The sequence below is a fragment of the Heptranchias perlo genome, chromosome 5 (assembly GCF_035084215.1).
Source record: "Heptranchias perlo isolate sHepPer1 chromosome 5, sHepPer1.hap1, whole genome shotgun sequence".
In the NCBI taxonomy this organism is placed as follows: domain Eukaryota; kingdom Metazoa; phylum Chordata; class Chondrichthyes; order Hexanchiformes; family Hexanchidae; genus Heptranchias; species Heptranchias perlo.
The window spans coordinates 69,808,261-69,832,773 of NC_090329.1; the positions used below are offsets into that span (position 1 = coordinate 69,808,261).

Genomic DNA, 24,513 nt, shown 5'->3' on the forward strand with positions numbered 1-24,513 from the left:
ATTAGGAAATTTTCTAATTGATATTTTTTAATCGTTAAAGTTGCATCATCAGGAAGAATTAAAATCTTAGCGCAATCCACGGTTTACTTTCTATTATTCTCAATATCTAAATATTTCGCCCTGTATCTCCGCCCACCGCGACGCACTCCTTTTCAGAGCCGTGAGACAAGATGGTTACCGCAACATATTTTATGTGGCATTTTGTGTTCTGAACAGCAATCTCATAATTTGTAAAATGATTCCTGAGAAAATGGATAACTTCTTTTCCATCTGGAAAAAGCCAAGATATTTCATGTCATTTAAGCTGTAACACCTAAAATATCCACTCCCCATCCTCTGATAACATGGTTGTTGGGAAAATTTAATGTCTCTGGAGCATCTTATTAAAAAAATTGTACTGACGAATGATTTATGTAGGTGGATCACCAGCCACATTAGTTTAGTCATGTCAGAGTGACTGATCTTTGAAGCTGTATAGCCATATTCTCTGACTACATTTATGCTGGGATGCCCAAAGGAGATTGCTTCTGTGACACAGCTGTTTAACAGACTAATAGGAATGGATCTCTTGCAGGGTGTCGAGATCGTGAGTAGGTAGAGGTGGTTGTAGGCAGCAAGGCTGGTGCGTGTAGAGGTGATCCAGGAGCAGGAAGGGAGCAACATTGGCTGATATGCAGTGATGTCCTTCCTGGTGCTGAGGGAGAAAGAGCCCAGCAGAGAGAGACAAAGGATGTCACTAGGGATAGGGACATCCATTTAAAAATATGATTTATTAATTTGTGTGTGCTTTTCTGGAATGAGTGGAAACCCATCACCATGTTTAAGAGTCTACAAACTAAACTAGTGAGAAATCCACATGGGTAAATTTATATTTGCCTGATATGAGTGCACATTCTGTCTCTGCCTCTCTCCATAAGAATGCACCCCATTTACCCATGTCCAAGGGCCTAGATGCAGGTTGGTTAAAGCAAAGGATTAGGGAACCCCAAGTATGCATAGGGATGCTGCTGGATTTAGCCAGCTAAAACCACACAGCTTACCAGCACAGAGCACTGATAAGTTTCCTGTTGCTGTCCAGACAGCATCCCTATCAATTAGGGCATTACCTTGCAGGGTTCTGGAGCTGAGTGGGAAAATCCCTACCTGCAGTGACTGTCCCTCCAATTCCCATTAGTGAGCCAGACTAGTTAGTCAGTTATCAACAGTGCCTTGGCATACTACAGACATACCTGGCTCAGGTACCAGACTATCAAGTCTGCTACATATGGTTGACATGGTTTCAATCTTATCACCAGGCTTGTAATTCTGGAGATACCTCAACCCTAAAGGAAATTGCCTGCGCCTCTCTCACCCCAAGGCAGATAGTCACTAGCTTTTTATTAGACAAATGATAAACATGGATTTGAGCTCTCGCTTAGCAGACAGCAGGTACAAGGAATTTCTTCTGAGCAGCATAGTAGGCAGCACAACTTGCCATAAAATATGTGAGTGCGTTGCCATCTTTTTGGGCACATATCATGTTCCATTAAATGGTATTTCTACCAGTTGGAGGTGTGGAGCTTCAGCAGCATCTGCTTGCCTCTCTGCAACACAAGCATGGTAGGTATGAAGCATTGGATATATAAAGCATGTTCTCATGCCTGGCCTCCAGTTAATGCCTGCCAACAGTTTCATCCCAAATCTTAGAATTTCCTCATGACTATATGATGGATGTTCACTTCCAGCATGGTGGAAGGACCAATGCAGAACACCTTGTGACATTCGAGCCACTTGGAATTTGTGTATAATTTATTCAATTATAAATAGTAAAGAAATGTAGGTATTAGATAATGTTCTAAATTACCTTGTTAACTTTAATAGAGGTCAGGTTATGGAGAACTCTGATGGTGGCTGTATTGCATAGAATTTTTAAGTGTGATTAGTCAATTTTGTGACTCAACCAGAGATGACACAATCACAAACTACAGAAATACTGAACCAAATTAGATAGATCAGATGACAGCATATACTGAAACAATTAGAAAGCTGCTTGACCCTGTATAACTCCCAAACTTGATCGTTTTATTTTAGATATATTCAAAGAGGGAGGGAAGTTAGTGTAGTTTCAAGATGTAACATTTATAATTGTATTTTATTCAGCTTTATTCAGAAAGAAAATAAATTATAATTTTATCTTGGGCACAAGGATAAAGAAGGAGAAACATACAGTAGAATCCACAGAATTGCAATCCTAATGCAAGTAAATTTCTTTCAATGACCTGATGCATGAAAATTGTTTTGAAACCTCAACTTTGCTCCATATATGGTTCATAAAAGTGGTACAGTTCATCCCAGATACCATACAGGATTCATTTTCTGTAGCATTTTGGCATGCTGTAACTCCTTGAATAGATTGATTTCTAACTTTACACAATAGGGAAATTCACCAAACCTGCACTCCTGATGGGGAGCCGTGCTGAAAGGCAGAATGGGTCAGAGATAGGCCTACAACACTAATGTTGATTCTCTGACCCATGGCCCCTTTGAGCATGCCTCCCCACTGGGAGTGATGGATTGGTGAATTTACCCTATAAATTCTTCTGTTACTTAGATTTTCTGTCTTGCTCACATACTGAATATATCTAAACTTCTTGCATGCCTATGTTACAAAAGTGACTACACATCAAAAATACTTAAGTGTTTTGAGACATCCTGAGGACATGAAAGCTGCTATATAAATGCAATTTCTTTCTTTCTATGTGACTAGGACAGGTGAAATCATTTAAACTTTAAATTATATACGATTAGATTGTGCTGTTTTATAAACTCATATTCAGAACTGTTGAATTTTTCAAACTTTATTTCTTGCTTTAATTTCTCCCCTTCTGGGCGATTTGCACCTTTGTCTAATTGAGATCTCAGGTACCCTGCTCCAGATGATCTCAAATGGTGCTCTAAAACCAGCCAATAGGAGTTGTATCATAGTGATCTGGGCTATTTTATTCAGCCCTGTATATGAGAGAATGCCTCATGTCTTCTCAGACCCTCTCATGCATAACTCAGCTGACACTGGCAATTCATTATATGGGGAATCACAGGGATAAGACTGTGTGCTGCTGGTATGAGTCTTTAGTACTGTGCTGCAGCATATTGGTATATGAACATTGAGTCATCTAGAAGGTGGCACTTTTAATAAATTATTCAAGAAATAGGGGCCATATAACACTTGTGTAAGAGTTATTTTTGTTACTGAAAAAATTGATGTTTTGTTATTCAGGGATCTGTCTTGAGATAAGATGATATTAGTTAATAGTTGTGGAATATTTATCATTCCAATACAGAAATAATAGAAGAGATAAAGTGTCTCTTTGATGAAGAGGGGAATCTAGTTGTAGAAGATGAAGGTATGGCAGAGATATTAAATAAATATTTTGTTCCAGTTTTTACAAATGATGATGAAAGTGAGAATAGAGATGCATTAGGGGAGACTGCAGAAGAATTGTTACAAGGTAAATTGGGGTTCTGAAAAAGTTAGAAGTCAAAATGGATAAGTCATTGGAACCTGATGGCATGCACCCTAAGCATGATGGCATGCACTCCTCATTGTGATTAAATCATTGAGTCCTGATAGTGGCACTTCTTGTTAAAGGAAGTCAGAGAGGAGATAGCCGAGGGTCTGACCATAATTTTTCATTCCCCCTTAGATATGTATATTGTGCTGGAGGACTGGAGGGTAACCATTGTATTACCTCTCCAAGAAAGGGGAAAAGGATAAACCAGGTAACTATAGACCAATTAGTCTAATATTAGTTGTGGGTAAACTCTTAGAATCCATAATTCAAGATCAAATTAGTAAGTGTTCAGAGATGCATGGGAAAATCAAGGTTAGCCAGCATGGATTTGTTAAAGACGAGTTGTGTTTGACAAATTTAGTAGAGTTTTTGATTGTATAGATAAGGTAAACACAGTAGCTTTAATGTATATAGATTTTCAGAACGTATTTGATAAGGTGTCTTACGGGGCCTTGTTACAAAAATTCAGGTATATGATATAACAGGAAATGAGCAGCATGGATAGAAAGTTGGTTGACAGACAGGAAAGAGTCTGGGTAAATGGGTGTTGCTTGGATTGAAGAAGGGTTGGAAGTAGTGTACCTGAGAGGTCAGTGCTGGGTCCACTTTTGTTCTCAATTGATGATTTGGTCTTGGGCATAGGGAGCATGATATCAACATTTGCTAATGAAACAAAAGTGGATGGTTTAACAGACTATGAAGAGGACTGTAAGTGTCTTCAGGAGGATATAGACAGATTAGCAGGATGGGCAGACAGATGGGAGACACGTGAGGGAATACATTTTGAGAGGATAAACAAAGAGTGTTTATGCTCAATGGAAAGACATTGAAGGGTGTGGAGGAACAGAGAAACAGAGGGGTGCCACACCTAATTCCTAGAAAATGTGAGTGCAGGTAGATAAAAAGCCCAAATAGCCATTATAAGCAGGGGCATCGAATTCAAGAGCAAAAGGGGTATTATAATTTTACACAAGGCAATGGTTAGATCAGATTTGGATTACTGTGTGCAATATTGTCAGGTGAGGACGAAAATGGCTGACTGGTTTTGGGACATAGTTCCTGATTAAGTATAGGAGATAAATCACAAGGTAAGTTAATGCAGTGGTTTTTAAACTTTTCTATGTAGGCGAGTCCCTGCAAATATCAACACACTTGCTATAAGCCTCTGCTACTATTGACACACTCGTGCCAACCCTCTGCAAATATCAAAACATTAGTTGGTATTCCTGCAAATATCAAACATTACTGGTGAACTCTGAAAATATCAGTATACTCTCAGCGATCAGCTGCAAATATTGACACACTCTCAGTGACCATCTGGAAATAATGATACACTCCTGGGGCCCTGCTGTCCTACCTTCCAAAAGACAGTGTCACCCACCTAAAAGAAAACAGTGCTATTATTGAAGAAAATGTTGTTATTGGTGTGTAGTGACAGAAATACTGTGCTAGTAAGTCAACAAATACAGAAAAATACAGAAGTTTGATGGTGGATGAAAGAAATCTGATGAACACATAGATCCCCTAGGATCACCTCAAGGGCCCACTCCCATGGTCCAGGAACTTCAGTTTGAAAACCCAAGATTTAAGCATTTTAATTTCATAATCTTGTGGTATGGAAATGTAAAGAGCTAATGGTGAAACACAAGTTCACCTAGTCAACAATTCCTGCAAGGGGCAACTGGACATATTATAAGTCATCAGTTTAACTTAAGACTCCAGACAATAAGATCCAATTCAATGATTTATGTCTACACAGACTTTGATAAGCTTTCACAAGTGAAGGGTTCTTTTTGGCTCTGGTTTTTTTTCTTGTAACTTGATTCAATAAAGCTATATCATGACCTAATTCTTTTCATGCTGTTTGCATAGATTAATTTCTTGATAGATTTAGGTACATCCAAAACGATGCAGATTTAATTGGGTTTCCACATTATTCCTAGTTTCAGTGCTCACGTGAAGTGGTGAAGATGGATGTATGATCTCTTATAATCCAAATGATTCCCGGTGTCCTGCATTATGAAGCAGGAAATTTTAAAAAAACTAATGCATTAAAAATCACATTTAAATAACGACCATTGTTATCAACTGGTCCGTGATTCCCACCCTAAAAAAGATACAGCTATTCTAATTTACGTCCATTCAAATTCCCCTAGCTACATTTTCCTTTGAAACAGTTTGTAAGGACTACAGTTACACATGATATAGTAAGCTTTGTTATTATTCTGTAATTACAGGGGGCTATTTTGTTATAAGTTGACATTTCCTGCAGCCCGGAAGTGGATAACAATCTAAGTGGTATGCATGGAGCTGTCTGAGAATCGCGTTTAGATGACAATAACACCATGAACCCAGCCAGTGGCGCTGCTGAAAACCGTCAGCATTCTCACAATAAAAAACAGCAGCGAGCCTCTTCGCCAGCCAGATTCAGGGATATTAACTCAAGACCCTCCATAAAGACTTCGCTGGGTGCCAAATCTAATGCATTAAAACAGGGTTACCACCCCAGCCGGATTTCCAGCCAGGGGGCTGCAAACGTCAAAGAAAAACCGACCAAAGCAGCGGCAGCTGTCCGCCCTGTTGGTGCTGAAAAGGATATCACCGCGCCTGATGACATAAGGAAAGTGGAGGGTGAAAGCTGCCATTTTGCCCAAAAGAAGAATCCTGATTTGACACTTGCTAAAAGTGGCCGTGCACAGTGCACTCCCGATAAAGCAGACGGTACGTCAAAAGCGCCGGGAGCGAAACAAAGCCCACAGCAGACGGGCGGAGGGGGAGGAAGAAGAGGAGGAGGAGGTGGAGGTGGAGGAGGAGAGGCGGGTGCAGACTGGGAGCCGCGAGCCAAAGATCCGGAACGGGCCGGGCTTCAGATTGACAGGTCGGGTTCGGTGCCGCTGAGCGGCGGCCAGGTGCTGCCGGATGGTGCTGTAATGCACACCAAGAGTGCAAGGGAGCCGGAGCCGGAGAGGGAGAGGGAAGGGGAGCCGGAGAGGGAGAGGGAGAGGGCGGCGGGCGAATCCAACATGGAGACAATGACCGAGCAAGAAAAAAACCTGCAAAATGAGATCGAGAAACTGCGCTCGGAAAACCTCGGCCTCAAGGTAAGGAACCCATCAATTGTCACATTGCATGCAGGAATTGGGGGGTGTTGGGGACATTAATGTACAGAATGCAACAACACAACAAAAAGCAGCGCCGGGTTTTGGGGAACGGGCTTCATTCTCTTTCGGGATGAAGCTGCGATGATCGCCGAGGAGGTGATCGATGTCGACTCGGCCTCAGCTCCCAAACACCACAGGCGGGCGCGGCGCCAACAATTTGCAAACCCGGCCGCTCAACATGGCCATTGTGTCGGGAAACGCCTCATCTTCGCAGATTTGGAAGAGTTTTTTTTTTTGTTTTCCTTTCTTTTAGTTTTTGTTTTTTTTTTGATTTTACCATTCGGTTTAAACACCATTTTAAAAAAAAAAAATCACGTAAGCTTTGTTTTGTCAGACCGAGATCGAGGAGATGCGAAACGAAATGGACGAAATGAGGGACAGTTTCTACGAGGAGGACGCCTGTCAGCTGCAGGACCTCCGCCGAGAGCTGGAGCGGGCCAACAAGAACTGCCGGATCCTGCAATACCGCCTGCGGAAGACGGAGAGGAAAAGGATGAGGTTCGCACAAACAGGCGAGATGGACAGCGAGCTCCTCAGAAGTCTGGAACAAGACCTCAAGGTCAACTTACTTTCAATCTGTTACTTGGCACGGGGTCGTTAAAGTTGCCCAAAATAAATATAATTTCTGCATCTTTGAAATAATGGACTTTAAAGCAATTTTGAAGCACTTATTCCTGTTTTTAAATTTTTTTTGTGTGTGTGTGGTGATGATGATAACATGATTCCACTTACAGGTTGCCAAAGACGTGTCTGTCCGACTGCACCACGAATTAGAAAACGTGGAAGAAAAACGTACCAAAACGGAGGAAGAAAATGAAACCTTACGTCAGCAGTTAATAGAAGCTGAAATTACCAAACAAGCTTTACAAAATGAACTGGAAAAAATAAAAGAGGCAAGTGATGGTGACCATTCCTTCCCTATTACAGGTTCATAAATAGAAGAAAACAGATGAAGTAAGCTCAGAAATCACCTTTGCTGATATTAGTAGAGGAACTTAACACATTCATATAACATTTCTCCGTCTATTACTTTAACACACATTTTATTTTAAATGGGTTTAGGGTCCTGCTAAAATTTGTCAGACAAATGTGTTAAATCTTCACCCACTAATATTACCAGCTGTAATTTCTACGTCTATAAATGTCTTATTCAAACATTGTATTCATTCCCAAATGTTTCTGCAAATGTAATTTATGAAGTCCAGAGAACCCTACTTGAGTGGTTTTTTGGGGCTATTTTGTTTTTCAGTTTTCTCGAAAACAGTGGAGTAGAAATTAGCGTTGCACACAAAATGTGTGACAAGTCAGTGGTCCGTACCGGTGTGAGGCTGGTACCAAACTCAGCACCAGGCCTCATTTGCACTTAACTGGTGATCTGCAGATGCCACGCAGGCCACTGGAAGCAACTCGTCTGTGCCAATGGCAACAAATTGGGTCAACTGTCATGCCGCCAGTGGCACTCAAGTAGGTCCTGTGAGGGGGGGAGGTGATGCTGAAAGGGGGTGAGCCCGGGCTGGCTGCTGCCCACAGTTATTTCGTGGAGCAAGGAGGAGAACACCTGCTTCTCCCGAGTCTACAAAATACAAAGTTTTTGGGGCCTTTTTTCATCGGCCTCCATTAAGCTGCTCTAGTCCTGGAAGAACAAGTCGGAGATTCCACCTAGGTGCTGTCCAATTTCACATCAGGGTCCTACACCCAGTGTAGCACCGCGATTTGAATAACCAAATCAGATTTTGTCAGATAAAATTACTAAAAAATTGAAAACAAGGAATCTTATTAACTTCTATGGAATTTTGGCTCAAAAGTTTAAACACCATGGGGTAGAGTTTCTGCTAGATTGCGCTGGTTTTGTCAGCATAATCTGGCCAAACCATCGCAAAAGGCCGTGGAAATTATGCTGGATGTCATTTACGCCCTGCGTAATTCGAGTTTCAGCGATCATTGCGCTGCATAGAAAACTGGCCACACCTTCCGATCGAAATAACGGGGATGGCGAGTTTCTACTGTTTGCGGCCGTTCGAGGAGGGTCTTCAAATGAAGTACATGCACTGATAGGCAAGTTTTAAACATTTTTACATATTAAAAAAATATTTAATTTACTAAGAAACTGACTAGTGTACACCAATGAAAATAGTAAATGATTCATTACGGTTTTTTAAAGTCATTTAAAATCAGAATACTCAGGTGGAGGACTAGACACATTAAAAATGCCAATTTTTTTTGTGATATACCCATTTTCAGCTGTATTAATAAAACTCCACCAGATTACCACCCTTAATTACAACAATGAATATTTTTTATAGTAAAGAAAAATAATAAACGATTACACTCTATTAAGCTTGCACTGGTTCATGGAAGATTTTACATTTGTGATTATGCAAATGCATTTTAGCAGAACCTTGAACTGTAACCGAACCAGCGCAATTTTCAGGCGCAGTTTGTGCCCAAATACCAATTGCACCCAAAGCGGAAACTCTACCCCGATCTGTATAAAAACTGAAAATAAACTTAATTTATACCGTTACATATTATGCATCTTTTCTCTAAATAACTCATTCATTTTTTGTCTTTCACAGTTAATTTACTATTTCCTTCTAATTTGATTCCTGTTTAAAATGAAGTCATATTTAAGATTTCAGGAACTTTAGACAATTGTTTCCTGCAACACTGCAAATTGGGGGGGGGGGGGTAGACTTATCGGAAATAAGTATGAATAAAAACAGTATAAAATTAATAAATTGATAATTTAACTGAGCAAATGCCCACTATGGTTGACATAGTGCTCTGGTACTCCAAAGTGACCCAGGACAGTACTGAAATTTTGGCAAATTGTCTGGTTCCTAAGTAATATTACTATTCATATTAATTGGTAGGATTGGCAGAAGTTCAATACTGGCAGAAACTAAACAGTTGCTCCCCTGTTGAGAACTATCACAAAATCAAGGTGGTAATAGTCTTAACTCAGGTAACTTGTAGGTAAACTGTAGATAAACATTTATACATGTAGGGTAGGAATAGTATGAACCAGGCTAACTGCATCTTGTAGGTCATGGAAGGCTTCTATTGATCAGTTTGACATTGAGCATTTGCTATTCCAAATACCAAAGTCTTTTCCTATAAGCTGGTTCTGTTTCAGAAACATGGGGGTTAATTTTAACTTTTGTTGCTGGGCAAAAAATGGGTGATATCAAATCAGCTGCCTTTGTTACACCCCATCAATTTTCTTTTCCATTAAAGTCAATAGAAAAGAAAATTGGGCAGTGTATAAAACAGGCGACTAATTCGCTATCACCTGATAATTGTCCAGCGATAAAAGTTAAAATTACCCCCATGATCTGTATTTTGTTGTCAGTCAAGTCCTGCTGAGAACTCTATTCACGTGTCAAATCCCTTTTTAAGGGGAAGCACAACAGAGACAAAATTGATTGGGAAGGCAAAGAAGATTGTTCCTGTAGTATAACGAAAAGAAAAGCTATGTCAGAAATAAAAAACAAACTGTTGGAGTGTGAACAAGGGGTGAATGGTGCAGAGTACACTCTTAAGTGCCCAGTGGTTATGAAAAGCCTCCATTAAACTTGTGGATATTGTGCCCTGGTTCTCCAAGGTTACTTGGATGGGAACCAAAACATTGTCTAATAGGTTAATTTTGCCAGGATATATTTGCTTATTGCTTTTTGTTATTTGACTGTTGGTGATCATGCAGAATCCCAAATCATATTGTGTCTCATACTGTTAACCAAAGAAAGAATATATGGTTATAAGAGGGAGCAAATAGTATGGGCTGCGCCTGGATGCCATTTTTCTCTCTCGTTTATTTGCTCTTTTCTCCAACTTCCCACTGTTCTCTCTCTACCCCATTGTCTGAATGTGTATGTTTATGTATGTGAGATTCTTTCTTTTGCATCCTAGTTACCGTTCTTTGTTTTTATGTGCAGTATCTATCTTTCTGTCTTTCTGTGAATTTCTCTATCTGTTCATGTTTGTATCTCTCTTTATGTGTCTCTTTATTTGTCTCACTCTCTTTCCTCTCTGCTCAAACTTATACTCAGTTTCCACCCCACTGTCTCACATTCTTTTTCACCAGCTGTCACTCTGTTTACCACTCTTTTTCTTTACCACCATCACTCCTCTCTGACAACTCACTGACTCCATTTCATGTCCAAACTCGTTCTTGCTCTGTGTATCATTCTGAGTCTATCACTCTCTGATTCCCTAGTCACTCATTCTCATACGTGCATCTCTATCTGTTTTCCTTCCACATCAAAGAATCACACAAATTTCAGCACAATAGGAAGCCATTCTGGCCATCATACCTGTGCCAGGGCTGGGTCTACATTAGAGCTACTTACTCTAGCTCCATTTCCCTGCATTTTTCATGCACCCTTTAAGGGGGCAGAAATCGCTTGCAAAATAACGATGAGCTCAACAGCGCACACCGTTGTCAGTGGCAAAATGGAGGAGCAAGTTCCAGCGTTTGCACGTGCGCAGTGAAACGCGGAAATCCGGAACTTGCTCCTGCTGGTTTGCCGGTGATATAACAGCTTCAAATTAAAGGTATATTGAATGCTGCAATCAGAGAAATCATTGAAAAAGTGCAAACTTGCTTATTTGCCCAGCTGGAAAGTAAGTAATATCGCCACAAAACAGGTACACTTAAAAATACCAGGTCTTAACTAAGTTTTAGCCCTAATGACAGCCAAACAACTAAAAATTAACTTTTAAAACGTGGAGTCTCATTACTCCTTATTTTAATAGTTTTTGGTCATTAAAAATTATTTTCTTTAGAAGTTAAAAAATTAAACATTTTTTTTAACTTATCCCTTCTATCTCTTTTATTTAATTCAATTATTTCTTGCCCGCTCTTTTTTTCGTTGTCTCCAACTGTTTTTACATTGATTTTAATGTTATATCTTTCACTATCTGGTTTAACGTACTAAGCCTGCAGAGAGAGTTAATGCAGCTTGTCAACAATGCTGCCATCTGATTGGTCAGGGGGAGAGATCGATCCTCCCGTTTCTCCCAGGGTCCTTGCTTCGCTTGAACTGATGCTGGGCTCTTCTCCGCCTCCTATTCGAGGAAGTGCCTGAAGAAAAGACCTCAGTAAGTTAGAGGGTTAGTATAAATCTATGGAGCGATGAGCACTGTTAGTTTGCTGCTCTGAGCAATTTCTACCACAATATTTTTCTTCTTCAAGTTTTAAGGGGGTAATCTTACAAATGTTTACTCCTGGTGCATTGCTTCACTCGCCTGGAGCACATCAACAAAATTATATTTTGCCTTTAATGTGGCAAAAAAAGTCCCAAGGTGTTTCACATTAAACAAAAATAGATACCGAGGCAAAGAAGGTGAGGGATGACCAAACATTTGGTCAGAGAAATGGGTTTTAAGAATGATTAAGGTGAGGGAGTTGGAGATTTGAGGAGGGAATTCAAGAGCATTGGGTTTGGATGCCTGAAGGCACGGCCACGAATGGTGGTGTGAAGGGAGGGAGAATGCACAAGAGGATAGAGTCGGATGAACAAAGCGTTCTCATTGGGAGACGTGGTAGGCTGAAGGAGGTAACATGGATAGGGAGGGCTGTGGCCATGAAGAGATTTAAATACAAGGATGAAAATTTTAAATTGGCAGCATTGTAGGACTAGGAGCCAATGTACATCAGCAGGGACAAGTGTGATTGGTGAGCGGGACTTGGTGTGAGAAATGATACAGGCAGCAGAGTGTTGCATGAGCTGAAGTTTATGGAGAGTGGAGGATGGGACATAACAAAGGGATGGATGAGGGTTATGCAGCAGATTATAGGCTGAGACGAGTGATATTATGGAGGTAGAAGAAGGTTATCTTTGTGATGGAGTTTACCAAGGGCTTGAAGCTCAGCTAAGGGTCAAATAGGATGTCAAGGTTGCAAATAATTTGGTTTAACCTGAGACAGTGTCCGGGGAGGGGAATGGAATCAGTGGCAATGATACAGAGTTATGTTGGGGGTCGAACATGATGACTTTGGTCTTCCCAATGTTTAACTGGAGGAAATTGCACCTCAATCAAGACTGGACGTCAGATAAACAGGGAGGCACTGGAGGAGTCGAGAGAGGTGATGGAGAGGTAGAGCTGGGTGCCATCACCAAGGGGCAGTATGTATGTTTTTTTTTATTCGTTCACGGGATGTGGGCGTCGCTGGCAAGGCCGGCATTTATTGCCCATCCCTAATTGCCCTCGAGAAGGTGAAGAAGAGGAGTGGGCCAAAGATAGATCTTTGAGGGACCCTAGGATAACAGTGTAGGGATAACAAAAGAAGCCGTTGCTGGAGAGGCTCTGGCTGCTTTTGGATAGGTAAAAGTGGAAAGGTAAGGGCAATTCCACGATCTGGACAGTGGAGGAGACGTAAAGAGGGAGGATGGTTTTATCAACCATGTCAAAGTTTGTAGAGAGGTCAAGGAGGGATAGTGCACCATGGTCACAGATACAGAGGATGTCATTTGTGACCATTAATTAAGGCAGTTTCAGTGCTGTGGCAGGAGCTAAAATCTGATTGGAGCGATTCTAAATGGGGGAAGATTTGCAACTCGTGGTCGCTTGTTTCTCTCCTGAAAAACGGGCGGCTGGCAGTTGAAAATCGGGGAGGCACCTCGGCTGCCCCATTAAGGCCCAATGCCTGTCTGATGCAATTTTCAGACGGGCCTTTAAATGGGCAAGCAGCCCGTGTGCCCGGTACATGGACTGCTGGAGGCTACTCAAAATAGGGCTTAGGAATTTTAAAATTTTGATCATTCCTCTTGGGCCCACAAAAAAAAAACTGGCTTACTGCCAGAAAGGGAGGTTGGTGATGGGGTGGTAGTTTGCAAGGACAGAGGGGTCAAGGGTGTTTTTGTTTCAGGACATATTGATATATAATATATGTATAATATAATTGATATAATGACCTGACTTGGGTTTAGAGGGTATACTTCCAAAGTTTGCAGATGATACAAAACTTGGAAATATAGTAAACAATGTGGAGGATATGAACAAACTTCAGGAGGACATAGACAGACTGTTCAAATAGGCAGACACTTGGCAGATGAAATTTAACACAGAGAAGTGTGAAGTAATACATTTTAGTAGGAAGAATGAGGAGAGGCAATGTAAACTAAAGGGGACAATTTTAAAGGGGGTGCAGGAACAGAGAGACCTGGGGGTGTACATACACAAATCTTTGAAGTTGGCAGGACAAGTTGAGAACCTAGTTAAAAAGGCAGGATCCTGGGCTTAATTAGTAGAGGCATAGAGTTCAAAAGCAAGGAAGTTATGCTAAACCTTTATAAAATACTAGTTAGGCCTCAGCTGGAGTATTGTGCTCAGTTCTGGGCACCACACATTAAGAAGGATGTCAAGGCCTTAAAGAGGGTGCAGAAGAGATTTACTAGAATGGTACCAGGGATAAAGGGCTCCAGTTATGTGGAGAGATTGGAGAAACTGGGGTTGTCCTTCTTAGAACAGAGAAGGTTAAGGGGAGATTTGATAGAGGTGTTCAAAATCATGAAATAAGGAGAAACTATTTCCAGTGGCAGAAGGGTTGTTAACCAGAGGACACAGATTTAAGATCGGCAGAAGAGCCAGAGGCGACATGAGGGAACATTTTTTTACGCAGCAAGTTGTAATGACCTAGAATGCACTGCCAGAAAGGGTGGTGGAAGCAGATTCAATAGTAACTTTCAAAAGGGAATTGGATAAACATTTGAAGGGAAAAAAATTACAGGGCTATGGGGAAAGAGCAGGGGAGTGGGACTACTTAGATAGCTCTTTCAAAGAGCCAGCACAGGCACGATGGGCTAAATGGCCTCCACCTGTGTGCTGTACCTACTATGATACTATGAAATGAGCTTCCAGTGGGCAGAACTTTGTGTTGGGAGGGCAAATTCATAGTGGTAATGTGTTTCATGTTTTATAACAACAACAACAGCTTGCATTGTGACGGAGGTGGAAGTAGATGGTCTTGGTGATGGAGCGGATATGTGGTCGGAAGCTCATCTCAGGGTCAAATAAGACGGCAAGGTTGTGAACGGTCTGGTTCAGCCTCAGACAGTGGCCAGGGAGAGGGATGAAGTCGATGGCTAAGTAACAGAGTTTGCAGTGGGGACCAATCAGTCTTCCCATTATTTAATTGGAGGAAATTTTTACTCATCCAGTACTGGATGTCAGACAAGCAGTGTGACAAATGAGAGACAATGGAGGGGTCAAGAAAGGTGATGGTGAGGTAGAGCCGGGTGTCGTCAGCATACATGTGGAATCTGACGTGTTTTTGGATGATGTCGCCGAGGGGCAGCACGTAGATGAGAAATAGGATGGTCCAAGGATAGATCCTTGGGGGACTCCAGAGTTAACCGAGCGGGAAGGGAAGCCATTGCAGGTGATTCTCTGGCAACGACTGGTTAGATAAGAATGGAACCAGGTGAGCGCAGTCCCACTCAGCTGGATGACAGAGGAGAGGCGTTGGAGGAGGGCGGTGTGGTCAACCATGTCAAAGGCTGCAGACGGATCGAGAAGGATGTGGAGGGCAGTTTACCATGGTCACAGTCACATAGGATGCCATTTGTGACTTTGATAAGGGCCGTTTCAGTACTGTGACACAGGTGGAAACCTGATTGGAGGGATTCAAACATGGAGTTGTGGGAAAGATGGGCACGGATTTGGGAGGCGAGAACACGCTTAAGGACTTTGGAGAGGAAAGGGATGTTGGAGTTGGGGCGGTAGATTGCAAGGACAGAGGGGTCAAGGGAGGGTTTTTTGAGGAGGTGGGTGATGACGGCAGATTTTAAGGGGAGGTGGACAGTACCTGAGGAGAGGGAACCGTTAACAATATCAGCTAACATGGGGGCCAGAAAGGGAAGTTGGGTGGTCAGCAGTTTGGTGGGAATAGGGTCGAGGGAGCAGGAGGTGGGTCTCATTTTTGTGAAAAAAATATATTCTAACCACGCCCATTTTGGGCCTAAATTTATGCTCCCTCGTTACCAATACACAAACCCTTACAAAATATTTGAACACTTATATTTCATCTCCTTCATTTTCTGTGCTCCACTAAATATACTTCTAGTTTTTTAAGTCTCATGCCATATAGAATAAAAGTTGCTGCTTTGATTGTAAGCTCACATACTGCTGTTCCTTGTGCTGGCTCAATAATATTTTACACAGATATTCAAGCCTCACCAATCAAAATATAACTTGATCGTCTCATTTCATTCTGTGATGCATCTGTTGCTCAGTGTTTGGTTAGAGCATTTTTGTATTAAGAGTATGGGGGATTCCTTTGGTTGTTTTGTTTGTTCTAAGTAATGAACGAGAACATTTGAGTAAAATCTATTTACATCGTTATATCGAGTTACATCGAAACTACAGCACAGAAACATGCCATTCGGCCCAACAGGTCAATGCCGGCGTTTATTATCCACAGGAGCCTCTTCCCTCCCTACTTCACCTAACCCTATCAGCATTCCCTTCTATTCCTTTCTCCCTCATAAGCTTATGTGGCTTCCCCTTAAATGCATCTATGCTATTTGCCTCAACTACTCCTTGTGGTAGCACATTTCACATTCTTATCATTCTTTGGGTAAAGAAGTTTCTCCTGAATTCCCGATTGTATTTATTAGCGACTATTTTATATTTATGACCTCTAGTTTTGGAGTCCCCCACATGCAATTCCTATTTATATTATTAAATATGTTGTTATACTCACAAATAATTAATTTATTATTCATATTGATGATCTGTTTCAAGTTTAAACAGGTGTTGGTAATCTCAATGGAATACCATCCACTGCCAAGTCTTTAGACTTGTTTTGCTGATTTAAATATGTGATAATGAGAGATGAATATTTGATTTCTAACTTTCTGCAACCTAAGCAGGCTGGAAAAAATAGAAACAGTTGCTCCTGGGTTGCATTTTATTAACATCACCTTGTCTTTGACTGATTTGCCTTTGTGTGTTGGGATTTGACTGTTTTGAGAAATAAATATTTTTACCTTTTGTCCACATTTGTGATTCCAGCTATAAGGGAGTACTGCACTGCTCTGATGCATCCTTAGAGGAAGCATTCTTTGCTGAAAGAGTATGTATCATAGTATGTTACACAGAGCCGGCATAGAAGGAGGCCATTCGGCCTATCATGCCTGTGCCGGCTCTTTGAAAGAGTGATCAAATTAGTCCCATACACCTGCTCTTTCCCCATAAACCTGTAATTTTTTTCCCTACCACCTAGAAGGACAAGAGCAGCAGGTACAGGGGAACAACACCACCTGCACGTTCCCCTCCAAGTCACACATCATCCCAACTTGGAAATATATCGCCGTTCCTTCATTGTCGCTGGGTCAAAATCCTGGAACTCCCTTCCTAACAGCACTGTGGGAGAACCTTCACCACACGGACTGCAGCGGTTCAAGAAGGCGGCTCACCACCACCTTCTCAAGGGCAATTAGGGATGGGCAATAAATGCCGGCCTCGCCAGCGATGCCCACATCCCATGAACGAATAAAAAAAAGAGTATCCAATTCCCCATTGAAAGTTATTTTTGAATCTGCTTCCACTGCTCTTTCAGCCAGTGCATTCCAGATCATTACAACTCTGCGTAAAAAAATGTTTCCTCATGTCGCCTCTGGTTCTTTTGCCAATCACCTTAAATCTGTATCCTGTAGTTACTGACCCTTCTGCCACTGGAAACAGTTTCTCCTTTTTAACTCTTACCAAAACCGTTCATGATTTTGAACACATCTAGCAAATCTCCTCTTAACCTTTTCTGCTCGAAGGAGAACAACCCCAGCTTCTCAAGTCTTTCCACATAACTCAAGTCCCTCATCCCTGGTACCATTCTAGTAAATCTCTTCTGCATCCTCTTAAGGTCTTGACATCCTTCCTAAAGTGTGGTGCCCAGAATTGAACACAGTCCTTCAGCTGAGGCCTAACCAGTGTTTTTCAAAGGTTTAGCATAACTTCTTGCTTTAGAGCTCTATGCCTCTATTAATAAAGCCCAGGATCCCATATGCTTTTTTAACAGCCTTCTCATCTTGTCCTGCCACCTTTAAAGATTTGTGTACATACACCCCCAGTACCCCCTTTAAAATTGTACCATTTAGTTTGTATTGCCTCTCCTCATTCTTTTACCAAAAATGTATCACTTCACTCTTCTCACTTCTCAATGTTAAATTTCATCTGCCATGTGTCTGTCCATTTCACCAGTCTGTTTATGTCCTTCTGAAATCTGTTACTGTCCTCCACATTGTTTACATTTCTGAGTTTTGAGTCATCTGCAGACTTTGAAATTATGCTGTCTGTACGCAAGTCCAGGTCATTAATATGTATCAAAAAGAGCCGTGGTGCTAATACTGACCCCTGGGCAACACCACTGTATATTTCCCTCCAGTCTGAAAAACAACTGTTCATCAGAAGCAGACAGACTCTCTGCTTCTGTCCCTTAGCCAATTTTGTATCTATGCTGCCTCTGTCCCTTTAATCCCATTGGCTTTAATTTTGCTTATAAGTCTATTATGTGGTACCTTATCAAATGCCTTTCGAAAGTCCCTATACACAACATTAATCGCACTATCCTTATCAACCCTCTCTGTTACTTCATCAAAGAACCGAACCAAGTTAGCGAAACACGATTTTCCTTTAACAAATCCATACTGACTTTCATTTATTAGCCCATACTTTTCCAAATGCCAATTAATTTTGTCCCAGATTATTGTCGTTAAAAGTTTCTCCACCACCAATGTTAGGCTGACTGGCCTGTAATTGCCAGGTTTGTCCCTCTCCCCTTTTTTGAACAGGGGTGTAACATTTGCAATCCTCCAGTCCTCTGGCACCACCCCCATATCTAAGGAGGATTGGAAAATTGTGGCCAGAGCCTCTGCAATTTCTCAGTAACCTAGGATGCATCCCATCTGGACCGGGTGACTTTTCTACTTTGAGTACTGCCAACCTTTTAAGTACCTCCTTTTTATCTATTTTTATCTTATCCAATATCATTACTACCTATCCCTTTACTGCTACATTGGCAGCATCCTCTTCTTTAGTGAAGACCAATGCAAAGTATTTATTTAGTATCTCAGCCATACCTTCTGCCTCCATAAGAAGATCTACTTTTTTGTCCCTAATCGGCCCCTCCCTTCCTTTGACTACCCTTTTACTATTTATATGTTTAGAAAAGACTTTTGGGTTCCCTTTTATGTTAGCCGCTAATCTATTCTCATACTCTCTCTTTGCCCCTCTAATTCCCTTTTTTAGATCTCCTCTGCACTTTCTGTATTGAGCTTGGTTCTCTACTGTATTATGAAGCTTACATTTGTCATAAACCTCCTTTTTCTGTTTCATTTTAATCTCTATATCTTTAGTCATCCGGGGAGTTCTAGCTTTGGATGTCCTTGCTTTCCCCCTGTAAATTTTCATTATCTACACATCCATTGCAGGGTGAAACAAAATGCTAACGCTCGTGAACAAAATGATACTTGATTTTTATACTTTTTAAGGCCACCTTTGCTCGAGGCTTGCACAAGGCAGTTGCTATTCTTGATTTAAAAAATTAGAAGAAAAACTATCTAATGTATCAGCTCTCAAACATTTTTGGGCTGAAGTCCAGCAAAAAAACTCTCAGCATTTGATGCCTCTCTAGCTGAAGATCCTGGTAGTGGTAAGTCGGCAAAAATGTCTTTCACTCTCCTGCACTACTGCGCTTTTCTCTCTCTTTTCCATTTCTGTTTTTAATACTCCTCTCCTCTACTTCTTTTTCTTACTCTAATCTCCAGTTCAATTTCAGACTCTCCACTTTCATCTTCCATCTCACTCATTTTTATCTCGCTCCTTCATATTCATTTCTCACTCTTACCTCGACTTCTGTTCATCCTTCCTCCTGTTGATCTCTCTATCCCTCTCTCTTCATTAATCTCCTCTACTTTGATCTTTATCTCTTCCCTCATTTTCCTAACTTTCTTATGTTGTTTTTCTCTCTTTTTCTCATTTTTTTGCCTCTGCAGTAGTTTCCCTTTCCCTTATTGTCCCTGGGTTTTTTCTTTCCTGTTTTCCCAGGAGATTACATGGCTGCGCGGGTGGGGCGAGATCGGGGCGGGGGGTGGGGGAGGGAAGGAGTGTTTATTCATGATGCTACGGCCATTATGGTGTGGGGCAGGCTTGATGGACCAGCTGGTCTTTTCCTGCCCATCAATTTTGTATGTTCGTATGTTTCTTCTTCTCCTTTGTTGTCACCCTGTGCCAGTTGTTTCTTACTTCTTGCTGTACTGGTTTTATCTGTTTGAATTCTGTGATTCATGAGGTCTGGGTATTTTTCTCTGCACTGCTATAGGTAGATTTAGGATTTATCCACCAATGATAGCATAAGGAACAGCCACCAAAACCTCGAGAACTGCATAATTCAAACAAGTAAGACAAGTGGAGCGAGAAGTAAGAAACAGTTGGCATTGTGGGACAGTAGTGCAAATCTGCATTTTAAATTTGCAGATGTGCTAAAGACTATCAATTTGTGACACTGTCCAACCCTGTAATGAGTACCTCCCTGAACTCAGACTCATCAACTGTAGCTAATTTGCATGTCAGGTACACTGAGCACATTTCACTGAAGCCAATTCCAGTATTTTAATGGATTCATAAACGGATTTACAAACGAGCATTGATGAATTTGTTAAAACTAGCATAAGAGGAAACTATCAGGGCAAGAGTAAAAGAACTGACTATACATAGTTTTTAAAGAAAAAGGCCATCTTAGTTACAGTTAAGAGAAGAATGGGCCGTTACCATTCTAGATTTAATAGATTAATAGGCTGAAACCTGGATTGGTACAGGCACAATAACATTCAAAAAGCTCAGCACCATTCAGAGCAAAGCAATCTGCTTGATCAGCACCCCTGCCACTGAACTCAATATTCATCCCCACCACCATCAGTACACAGTCTGTACAGGATGCACTGCAGCAACTTGCAAAGCTTACATCGAGATTTCCCAGCTCTGCGACCCCTAACAAAAATAGCAACATCATAGGAACACCATCACCTGCAAGTTCCCCTCTAAGTCATAAATCATCCTGCCTTGGACAATCCTTCATCATGGCTGGGCAAAATATAGGAATTCCATAACACCATTGTGGGAGCAGCACCACTATAAGGAGAAGGCCCACAGTCACCTCATCAAGAAATGAGGGATGGGCAATAAAGGCAATCTTGGCAGTGTTTTCCACATCTTGGGAACAAATAAAAAGAAATGTCATCACATTAATCACCATCAAGCTAATGTCTATTTACACATTTCTGTATTGGAAATATTTCTTTTTCCTTTTTGAAAGATTCTACAGTCTCAGTATTTATCACACACCATGTGAAAGCTCATTCCTCAAGGTGACTAATTTAAACAATCTTCTGCTGCTCTCTTACTCTATTTCTTCTCCTTCTCTAGTTTTCTTCATCTTCTGTTCATTCCAACCATTGTAATATAAATCTTAAAGATTTCAAAAAATTCCTTCTGATTCTTAAAGTTCCTTCTAAAGCCCATTTAGCTGTTCCCCTAATTATTTCAGTGATCTGGACCAGGCCCCTCTCAATCTTGACTTTACTGTAGGGAATAATTTTAGCTCCCTAAACATGTGTTCAAAGCACTGCTAATTGCTTTTTGGAAATCACTGTTGCCATGGCTTTCACCTGTATCAGTAAAAGGCTGGAGATATAATGATCAAAATTGAATACACTACTAATCTCACAATTGTCTCATAGAGGGTTACTGGCACAACCCAGAATTTGTACTTCATGCCTCTGGCAAGGTACCCTAACATTGTGTTCGGCTTACTAATCACCATCTCACAGTGTGGAGATATTTTTAAAGACCAGTCGACAACGATGTTCATATTTTTCATTTTGTGATTTAATCTGAACGTTATTTGCCTTTATGTTCATTACTTTGTGTTTTACTCATATTAAATGCGATTTGACAACCAGTCCATCCAATTACCCTGTTTAAATCTCTTTGCATTGTATTAGCCTCTACTGCCCTTTTTTTGTGTTTGTGTCATTAGCATACTTAGAAATTATGCTTTTAATCCCATTGCCTAGATTTTGTGTCTGGGTTGTGCAAACCAAGAATCTAAGGGCTGATTCTTGGAAAAACTACATTAACCTCCTTTCTTGTGAAACAATGAAAATTTAAAGTTGCTGTGTTTCCATTTACAGGAAATTAGTTATTTGTTATTTTGTATATTAAATGTAATAAAGGCAGAAACTATGAACAAAATAATTTTTTTTAGGAATCTTCAAAATCCAATTCTTTTTGATCTATGAATAGGAATTCATATTGCACAAATTTAACAGGCTTTTTTAAAAAAAATGCTGTACTTATGAGGTGAGGGATGTTTGTGCTGGGGAATTGAACTCTTCCATTTGAGGCACCTATTGTCAGGATCTATCACTCCCAAGTCAGTTACAGCACAGTCAGATGCAGAGTAAAGTTCCCTCCATTCTGCCCCAACACTATGCCTCAGCCCCAGCCTCAGAAAAGCACCCTGCACCAGTGTGATAATTTTTTAATTTCCTACACCAGCTATCATGTGGCCACTCTGAATAACATTGCCAATTAGAGCCAAATAGGGCATTGTTTTTTTGATGTCAGTCTATGCCCACTAGGAACTGCATTGAGACTGCCCAAGCTCATTTCACATAGAACCTTTACAGCAAGCAGATAGAGGAGACTTTCATCCCATCAGTTTGAGCTGGGTTTTGATCCCCAGTCCCAGAACTGAAAGGCCAGTGTCTAATATGCTGCACCACCCAGTTCCTCAACATGCTTTATTAATAGAATGTGACCAAGTTGGTAGTTGTGACCAGAGCAACAAGACAATATATTATGATGTTTAAAAATGTATGTTTTGATGAAGTGGTTCCACCAGAGGTTGGTGGCAAAAGTGACGTATTTCGGAATTAGTAGAGATGGTAGCTAAGAAAATCAGAAACTGCAGAGGCTCCTCTGTGAGTTATCTAAGAGCCTACCATCTATTGTTTTGCACCATTAATCTTGCCACTGGGGAGGAAAATGTCAAAAGTAGAACAGAGCTGCCCTACATAGATTCTGGCCCCGAATTTACATGCATTTTCAGTGAGTTCCAGGCATAATTTGAGAATACTGACATTATTTGGGCTGCATTCTGGGGTGGGACTTGTTTCCACCCCATCATGGCTGCGATGGCATTTCCATTGTGATCTGTCACCTTCTACGTGTTCACTTGTCGATGCTGCTGGGAGCTCATTGCATTGAGGATGACCAGCGTTGGAGTGCCTAAAACCTGTGACTTGCGGCCCCAACACAAGAGTAATTAATGACGAGTTAAAATAAATCTACTTATTGCTACTATCAGCGGATACTGGTGGAAGCGCTGTACTTTGGAATCTGCAGCCTGTAGAAACTTTGAGGAGTGTTTGCTGGAACTGCCGAATTTTTGGAGCGTTTTTGTTTTGCTTTTCACGTAGGTGGTTGAGAGAACTATAGAAGCTCCCTCAATAGGTCTGCAGGGGCTCGGCAATTGCTCTCGAGCGTATAACCTGCATAGTGGTAGCTTGCTGTTTCCCCCGTTCAACTTTGCAGTTCAGAAAGGCTTGAAATTCCTGGGGAGGCATCTCCTGCTGCTTTGGAGGCTGAAGATCATTGATTGGAGCACCATGAAAACTGTTGCTTAGAAGACTCATCAATAACAGCTGCAAGGATATCAGAACTCAACTTAGCAATGAAATGTTCTCACCTGTTTAACTGTCCACTTTTATAACCACTGCCTTTACTTCATTTCCCCCACCTTCACATAAATTCCAGTTCCTTTAATGGAGTACCCATTCTAGATGCTCATTCAGACCTTTCTGGTCTTACTGCTTCCTCGCACTGTGCTTCCCTTATGTGACTAGACAAGTCTTTTTTTCTTCTGTTCGAGTGCTTCTTGTAGATGCAACCTGTAGGCCCGATTTTAGAGAGATAGTTGGCTACTTCTGTTGTACAAAAGGTCCATGAGAGTGAGATGGCCCTATTCTTGTAGCAGCTTGGTCCTAGGAGAGAGCTGCTGCTAGCTGTAACTCTTGAGCATCTTCCTGGGAGACCTGGTGTCACTGTCTTTCCTATCCATACGTTTTGCACTTCTATGTTATATATGTTCCTTATTTTTGTTGTATTTTTAAAATTTAATTTCCTGAACGTTTTTCTCTCTGCTGCTTTTTTTCTCATCAATGACTCAGCTTCCTCACTTATTGGCAACTAAAACAAAACTTTAAGTAACTTCCTGTGGCCAGCTTGACCCTTTTTCAGGAAGAATATACATGCACACCTCAAAATACAGGGTCACAAAGAGGAATGGAATGTCATTGAAGAGATGCCAGAGCTGAATATCTTAATATACACTGCACAGTTAAATATGCTTTCATAATTTATGATTTAGTGCTAAGAAATTGCATTTATTTTTATTTTTAAATATAGTGTCATTTTTTAAATTTCTGCTTCTGTTCTGCATTTTTTTCACTATCACACTTGTTATGTATCATATTTGCATAATGTTAACTGAACACTAGATTGCTCCCTGATGGGAGTAAGCACATTTTAGCAAGTACACTCCAAGGTCTTTCTTGTATTGCTTTTGTTATTCTTTGACGGAATACTCTAGTGGGTCTGGAAATAAAAGTAGCTAGTTATTACCACACCAATTTGAGTGTTTATTTGGACATAACAATATTGACTAAAACGTTTTTTAAAGTAATACTTTGTCATATGTAACTGTGTGTGTGTGCGTGCATGTGTACGATTGATAAGGG

The 24,513-nt window shown here is 40.9% G+C and overlaps 1 protein-coding gene across 1 annotated transcript in view; it reads left to right on the top strand.

The window, feature by feature from the left end:
* LOC137322164 (microtubule cross-linking factor 3) overlaps positions 1-24,513 on the top strand; it is a 37,188-nt gene that overhangs the window by 468 nt on the left and 12,207 nt on the right. The window contains exons 2-4 of the mRNA XM_067985279.1: positions 5,789-6,652; positions 7,047-7,271; positions 7,447-7,605. Coding sequence (XP_067841380.1) covers positions 5,897-6,652; positions 7,047-7,271; positions 7,447-7,605 — 1,140 coding nt within the window. The 5' untranslated portion in view covers positions 5,789-5,896. The remainder of the gene's footprint in view (positions 1-5,788; positions 6,653-7,046; positions 7,272-7,446; positions 7,606-24,513) is intronic.